Source organism: Poecilia latipinna, unplaced genomic scaffold, assembly GCF_001443285.1.
Source record: "Poecilia latipinna isolate Pla-1442-1.1 unplaced genomic scaffold, P_latipinna-1.0 Scaffold4317, whole genome shotgun sequence".
Classification (NCBI taxonomy): domain Eukaryota; kingdom Metazoa; phylum Chordata; class Actinopteri; order Cyprinodontiformes; family Poeciliidae; genus Poecilia; species Poecilia latipinna.
In genome coordinates, this window is record NW_015116933.1 from 27 (window position 1) to 8,093 (window position 8,067).

The following is an 8,067-nucleotide window of genomic DNA, read 5'->3' on the forward strand; positions in this document are numbered from 1 at the left end:
GGCATAACACCGGGACAGTTGTGAACCACCTCAGCTGGGAGAAATGTTTAATTTGTGTTTGAAAATAAAGCAATGCGGTTTCAATTTCTTTGGTAGCCAGTTCAGGATGTAGTTATTACACAAAACCCCATCTAAAACGATGTAAAGGCTAAAAGGCGATAGCAATGTAATTTCTATTTGTTCTCTATACAAACAGTGCGTTTCTCTTTTTCACTCCTCATTCTGGTTGTGTCGTGTGTCATGCCCTGCAGCCATGGCAAAGGACCCCTTAGCAGAGGCGGGCTTCTATTTTGATGAGCTCAACAAGCTGCGGGTGCTTGAGCCTGATGTCAGCCAGAAGACTTCAGAGTTAAAGGAGGAGTGCAAAGAGTTTGTGAACAGTAAGCATGCAATCTTTTTTTTTTTCTCTGATTTTAAGTCTATGTTGATTCCATTCATGCTTCTCTCTTTCCAACATAACAGAGCTAATGGGATATCCAAACATGTGTCTGTGCAGAAATCGGACAGTTTCAGAAGATTGTCGGTGGTCTAATTGAGATGGTTGATGAACTGGCAAAAGAAGCAGAAACGGAAAAAATGAGGGTGAGGCAGACGTAGAAAGATGCATTTTGATGTGCTTCACTCCAAGGTAATTTTCTGTCGCAACGCGCAAACATCCCCATTCACTCTGAGTGTTATAGTTCAACACAACAGGATTTGTTGCCGTGTGCTCACACAGTATGAAGGAAAGAGGAGATGGAAGCACAGGCAGGCTGTGAACTGAGATAAATGTGATCGGTTTTGGTGATCGGCAACAAGAGACAGTGATCAGCGATCACCGATCATACACTTTTTCATGGAAATCGTCCGATTATGATTGGTGGCTGATTGATCGGCACACCTCTACTTTTGATTAGTGCCATTTGGGTAGTTTCTGTTGTCATTGTAATTTAAAAAGAGTAAACACAGATGCTTGACAATAATTAGCTTCACTCAACCACTAATCCTGGGAGAAAATAGTTTTTATCTTTCATATTCTCTAAAAATTAGCCAAAAATATCCTCCAGGGTACATACACTGTGTGCACATTTATTACACAAGTTTTAGTTTTGAGGATTCATTTTATTGTTGAACAACTGCAGTACTCTCAGTCAATCCAAAATGTTAATAACCTCTCAAACCTGAATATTTAAGAAAATAAAAGTGAGATTTTGGCTTTCTTAGGAACACATCTATGTGTGCACAATTATTGTGCAACTATTAGTGTACAGAATTATTATGCAATTGAAATAAAACTGAAAACTTTCCCATCTCACTTGTTTATTATCATCCACTATGATAATCAAAATTGATAAATAAACATTTCTGACTTTTAAAAAATTAATCAGTGACCAATATAGCCACCCTTCTTTTCAAATAACATTCATGAAGTCTGTCAGTTTCTTGATCTGTTGACAATCAACTTTTTGTGCAGCAGCACCCACAGCCTACCAGACACTATTCAGAGATGTGAACTGTTTTCCTTCATCTAAATCTTCCATTTAAGAAGGGCCCACAAGTTCTCAATGGGATTTAGGTCTGATGAGGAAGGGGGGCCACAGCATTATTCTTTCATCATTAAGGCCTTTACTGGCTAGCCACATAGTGCAGTACTTTGATGCTCAATGGAGCAATGTCCTGCATAAAAATCATAGTCTTCTTGAAAGGTGCAGACTTTTTCCTGTATCACTGTTTGAAGAAATTGTCGTCTAAAAATTGGCAGAAGATTTGGGAGTTGATTTTTGAATCCATCTTCAACCTGTAAAGGTCCAACTAGCTCATCTTTAAAAATGTCAGCCCAAACTAGTACCCTGCCTCCACCTTGCTGGTGTCTGATGTGGAGCTCTGTGTCCTTTACTGATCCAGCCACAGGCCCATCCATCTGGTCCGTCAAGAGTCACTCTCATCAGCCCATAAAAATGTACTTACCCTTGTGATTTTGGCCTCAGAACATGCACACAAGTAGTTTCTGTTGTCATTATGATTTAAAAAGAGTAAACACTGTTTGACAATAAATGACTTCACCCAACCATACAAAACTCAGAAATGGTTTTAATGAGAAAAACTGAAATATTTCAAAAGGGGGCAATACTTTTGTAAGGAACCATAACAGGTATAATAGACTAAATGTTTCGATTTGACAATGAGAATTAAAATAAAATATATTTTTTCTATCCTAATTTTTATGTACTTCAGGCAATTGGAGCCAGAAACCTGCTGAAGTCTGTGGCAAAGCAACGAGAGGCGCAGCAGCAGCAGCTTCAGGCTCTAATAGCGGAAAAGAAAATGCAGCTGGAGAGGTAAGAGGAAGAAGTGATGGGAGCTTCAAGACAATATCCGAAGAGAAAGTTAAATACGGTTTATCAGTCCTAAGGACAGTTTTAAGCTGATCATCACACACTGTTGTGGAAAAGGCTTTGTTTTTAAAAAAGTTATTCTGGTTTTGCTTTCTTGTTACACATGAATAAAACAACTTTTAATATCAAGCAAAGGTAATTAGAGTAAATAGAAAATACAGATTTTGAAGGATGCTTTAATACATCAGTAGAAAAAAGCTTCGCCTGTGTGAAAAAGTAATTTCCCCCAAACTCCAATAGCGGATATTTTTTGGAAATGTGAGTTGGATCTTCATGTTTTGTTTAGTTTTGGTCCTCAAAGTCTCCCATAAAGGCCAGATTTGTCTGGTCTCCTTCATGCTGTTTAATCATGAACTCTGACTTGAACTGAGGCCAGTGAGTGTTGTGCTTCTTTAGATATAGCTCTGCATTCTTTTGTGAGCTCTTGGGTGAGTTTCTGATATCTTTCTGAAGTAATCTTGGTTGACCAGCCCTTTCTCCGTAGGCTCCAGTTCCACATTCCACATTTTCTATATTTGTGGATATTTCCCACTGTGGACTGCTGGAGTCTAACGACCTTAAGCTTTATAAGCTTCTTCTTTAGGAGATTTTATATTTCTACAAGTAAAGCAGTAATCAGGGTTGTATGTGGCAAGGAATATTGGAGTTAGTATTCTTAAAAAATGTTATTAATTTATAATTTAACAAGTATCATATAAAACTGCTTCCTATATTGAATTAGGTTGTTTTAATGATCTAAGCATTTATGAGACAAGAAAGCAAAAATAAAGTGTTATGAGAAATAGCATTGACTAAACCCAGTTCCACAGGCTGATGCTGTTTGACTTCAATCTGTTTAGTTTTTTTTTGTTTTTTTTGTGAGTGAGTCATGTTCTTGTTTCAGGTACCGTATTGAGTATGAAGCCCTGTCCAAAGTAGAATCCGAGCAGGACGAGTTCATTGACCAGTTTATTCTGCAGAAGTGATGACACGACTCAGCAACACAGCAGCCTGTTTCCAGAGTGCCTGTACCAGTCCAGTTCCTCCTGCTGCAACCTCTTTTCTGAAGCTGCCAATAAACTCCAGCTTTGACAAGAAAAGCATACACACACATCACCTGTTAACACCACTTATCTCAGATATGGTTGTGTGTGAGACAGACAGCTGCTGACTGAAACAGCTGCAGCAACCCTGGGATTTCCAGAAGCGGAGTCCTGGAATACCTTTGGAACATTCTGTTTCCAGAGTGCCTGTACCAACTGGATTGGTGTCCATGATCACTTTAAGGGAGATGGAGCTATTTATATGCAAAAAAAATATTTATAATGAACATTATTTATACTGAAAGATTGCTATGTATATCTAGTTTTATTACCTTTTCTATCGACTGTGTTGTATTTGTATTTGCATGCATTTGTAAATAAGTTGAATTTAATACAAGCAGATCAGGATTCATTCCATCATTCTGGTGAAACAGCCAGTCATGTTTGTGTCATAGTTGCAATCTTCATCAACCATCCCGACAGTTTTACTTGAAATGCTGTTTTCTGCTAAAATGTTGCAGATGAGTTGGTAATGTTTTATATCCATTCCATATCATATTCAGAATGGCTTAAATAAAGCATTTTGAAACTTCCACACTTGACCATGTTGTTTTTCATATAAACCAGGTGGCATTTTCACTCCGTACAGGTAGCATTGGGAGTGTCATTGAAGGCACTCCTGGATCAATTTGTCTGTAATTGTGTACATGCTTTGTCTTGTCAAAGCCCCAGTTGGTTTTTGCAGATGGCTGCTCTGGTTCTTCCTGTTACAGGAGTTTTCCCATCCACTGTCGCGACAAGCGTGTCCAGGAGTGAATGCTCCAGTCAGCATCATGAAGCATGATGCTTTCTTAGATGGAAAACTTCACCAGATTTAATAATAAAATAAACTTGGAATGTTTTGTGTAAAAACTAGGATGGAATTGGACTGTATGCAACTGAGTCTGTCTGTGACTGGATTGACCATATGTTTGTGTATAAATTGTAGTTTCTTCTGTAAAGTGCTTTGAAATTTCTTGTGAATTGAATTCCATTAGAAATTACAAAGTCTGTTTAATGCTGCTGTATAGCAACACCAGTTATAAATGTCATGTACGGTGCCTTGCATACACATCTCCGCCATTTTGCGTCATGTTACAACTTTAATGCACTACAGTGAGATTGTATTGGATAAAGTATAACAAAGTGCTAGGAAAATGATACAAGATTCTATAATCCTTTACAAATTAAAATGTGCAATGTGGTATATCTAGGGCCGCTTTTATCTGGTGCTGCTGACTGCTTTCACCTTCCACTCCACATCTGTGCTGTTTTGTGTTGGCCAGTCACATTCAGTCCACTGAAAAGTGTCTGATCATCATGTTACACGTGTCTGAGAAGAAAATTAATATTTAAACTAGAAGACCTGGAACACCAAAAGCCACACAGCAGCATTCAGCCTTGAAATAATGAACAGTAGACTTCTTGAACTGAAATAATTTATTGGAAACAGAACAATATTTACAGCACACGATGTCCTCATGTCTAATGGAGGCTACTTTTTCTTGGTATACTGTAAATAAATAAATATGAATTTAAAATGATGACCATGCATTTAATAAAAACTGAATGTTTACCCTGCCACTCTCACTTTATCTAAAATCCATTCTGCGTCCTTGACGGCCCTCTGGATGATCATGTGTATCCTCTTTGGGTCGTCTTCGTCTGAGTGGCTGTTGTAGCCCTAGTGAGAAGCAGCAGAGGATCAGATTTATGTTGGTTTTAAATCCACTGAAAGATAAACTGTTTACAAATCTAGAGAAAGATTTTAGATTCTGTCACGGGCTGCACAGTGGTGCATTTGGTAGCACTGTTGCCTTTCAGCAAGAAGGTCTTAGGTTTGATTCCCGACCCAGGGTCTTTCTGCATGGCGTTTGCATGTTCTCTCTGGGAACTCTGGCTTCCTCTGTCCACAGTCCAAAAACATGTCCACATATTTTGGACTGTGGACATGTTTTCCACAGTTCAAAAGCATGACTGTCAGGTTAATTGGTCTCTAAATTCTCCTTAGGTGTGAGTGTGTGTGTGTGTATGGCTGTTTGTCCTGTCTCTGTGTTGCCCTGCGACAGACTGGTGACCTGTCCAGGGTGTACCCTGCCTCTTGCCTGAAATGTCTCGCTGGAGATAGGCACCACCACCCCTCCTGACCTGTACCCAGGGACAAGGGTGTACAGAAGATGGATAGGATAGATTCTGTCACTCCCACTTTGTAACCTGCAAAAGTGGGAGTGTTTTAAATACTTGCTCTCCCCACTGTACATCAGACATATTCATAATAATCAGCCATCAAAGGAGACGTCAGTATTTCATTCAGGCATTGGAGCGACAAGCCTCTTACTGGGATCCTATACTGTATGATCTGATCACATGATCATCAGACAGATCATGTGACTTATCTGATGCGAAAAAAGGGTTTCCATTACAGTTTTGAGAAATGGTACAGTGCAAAAAACCACCCCATTCCAACGCAAAAAGTTTTTATTAAAAAACTTGAGTTTTTTTTCGTAATTTGCGTGTTTCTATTGAGTTAATTTATTTTCATAATTTCAGCTTCTGCAATTTTATGGTTGATGAAAACCCAGCTAGTGAAGCTTTGCTTAAATTAACAACATGATCCTCCAGCCAATGAGAACATGTGAAAAGCTTACCTGTCGTATGGCGTGCTGGTAATGCTGTTGCATGGCTGCCGACGGTAACTGCCTGCAGCATCGCAGCAGGTGTCGATAGAGCTGCACAGGTGTGTGGATCAGCTCTGTCCCAGCTAAAGGCACCATTTCTTCTGCCTTAACAGGAGAGTGCTGCAGGTAAAGTGAACATTACTCATTAGTTTGGATAGGGTGATGAAAACATATTGATTATTCTGAGCAAAGAGAAGAATAACGTAACCTTCATATCAACAGTTAAAGAAATGTGTTTAATTTTTGTTTAGCTTCTATACATCAAATCAGAACTGCAATCACCAACCAAGATCTGATATTTAAATCTATGTTTGGATTTTTTGTCTTTAAAGAGAATGCTCAAACCTAATGTTCCCAAATACCCCAGTTTCACTGTCAAACTGGGGGGTTTCACAGTTTAGATGAGAGGAAAAAGTTTTTCTCTTTTCTAAAGTAATGTTCAATGAGTAGGAAAGAGGCTGGTAGAGTACCAAAAATTGTACTCAAGTAAGAATAGCATGACTTGTTCAACTTTTGTGAAAATAAAAAGTAATTGCCCACATAATTACTCAAGGCAGACTAGAAATCTATTCTTTAAAAAGGCTGAGTACTGAGGAACTGATTAATATGTAATCCAGTGATTCTTGAGAATAGGGACAAAACAGGTCCTATTGATATAGCACAAAATTTGAATAAAATATACACAAAATATAATTTTTTCAAATATCTGACTAAGCTAACCTGGGGCATGTGAGCACAACAATGTATGTTTTCCTGGTGTTTGCTGAATATTTTGTCATTTTAAGCATTGCAGTAGGTGGGTGGTGTCTGTAAAATCCCTTGTCCTGGAGCAGAACTCAACACACTATAATAGTTTAAAACAAATAAAGGAATACTAAGATAATATATTATGACAATAATTATAAAAGTATCAATAAATTGAATTAAAAATCATTTTCCAACTCCATTAAATTTGTCCCAAGTTTTTGTCAACGCCATCAGACATAAAAAGAATGTAAAAAGATCAGGCATTATTGGGGGCACCAGAACTTCTGAGGACCCCATGACTTCTTCCCCTCAACTACATAGACATGAATACGTAGACGCCTCATGGAGTGGGTCAGCCCATTGCTGCCATACGTCACTGCGTCCGCCATATTGAATGTGGCTTATTTGTCAATAAGCTAATACAAGTAAATGGACCGAACTTCACAAAGTGCCGTTCTACAAAGTATTTTAAGTTAATACCTGTAATTAACATTTTCTCACACACTAATATATTTGGTAATCAAAGAAAACACTAAAGACAGAGTTTCTAACTTTTGATTTGATCATTTAATTGTTTTGAGGGATTTCTGAATAAAGAGCACAAGTTTTTGTTTGACAGAAATTATTCTGATAAATAGTTTTTATATTAACATTGGTGAACAGACACACTTTTGAGGTGTTTTATTCAAAAACATATTTACGCTATTCCATAATTCAATGTATGGAATAATGCGTAGTTAATGTTTCAAGATATGAAGAAAAAAATTAATTTCCTGTTATTTTTTGACATTTTATTGGAAAGACAATACACTTTGATAAATCAGTTATTGTAAAACATTAGGTACTTTTTTTTTTACTTTCTTTCAGAAAAAAATGTTATAGTATGTCAACTCTGCTACAGACAGCATAGACAAAGAGTGAAAATATTCTAACAGAGTAAATATTTTTTATTTCAGTACATAAGCTGTCTTAATACACTAATACTCAGAACGAGATATTTCTCTTAAAATACACAAAAAGTGAAAGAATAAAAGTGTGCAATAAAACACAAATTTATTTATTTATATTATACTGGGAACACTGGCCACAGGTAGGTTCAGTCTGCTGGTCAAACTGGGAGACGTCCTGGTACACAGGCTAAAGCCAAGGAAAAAAGAGAAATTATCCAAAAGTGCAATAGAAAATACATATATTTTTCCTTCACAT

The 8,067-nt window shown here is 37.5% G+C and overlaps 2 protein-coding genes across 3 annotated transcripts; one reads left to right on the top strand and one right to left on the bottom strand.

Annotated features, from left to right (window-relative positions):
* Positions 1–200: 200 nt before the first annotated feature.
* Positions 201–3,992, top strand: ift20 (intraflagellar transport 20 homolog (Chlamydomonas)). 2 transcript variants are annotated; one of them, XM_015025769.1, is made up of 4 exons: positions 201–380; positions 497–582; positions 2,215–2,318; positions 3,238–3,992. In XM_015025769.1, the coding sequence occupies exons 1-4, from the start codon at positions 254–256 to the stop codon at positions 3,338–3,340; spliced, it is 420 nt and encodes a 139-aa protein (XP_014881255.1). In that variant the 5' UTR covers positions 201–253; the 3' UTR covers positions 3,341–3,992. The 2 variants fall into 2 exon arrangements, with proteins under 2 accessions (XP_014881255.1, XP_014881256.1); XM_015025770.1 differs by having other exon boundaries at positions 211–380; positions 3,259–3,992.
* Positions 3,993–4,858: 866 nt separating this feature from the next.
* lyrm9 (LYR motif containing 9) lies at positions 4,859–6,750 on the bottom strand. The gene is made up of 3 exons (XM_015025771.1): positions 6,085–6,750; positions 5,028–5,120; positions 4,859–4,949 (listed from the first exon to the last, which is right to left on the bottom strand). Exons 1-3 carry the CDS (start codon positions 6,208–6,210, stop codon positions 4,932–4,934), a joined length of 237 nt encoding a protein of 78 aa, XP_014881257.1. The 5' UTR covers positions 6,211–6,750; the 3' UTR covers positions 4,859–4,931.
* Positions 6,751–8,067: the final 1,317 nt, after the last annotated feature.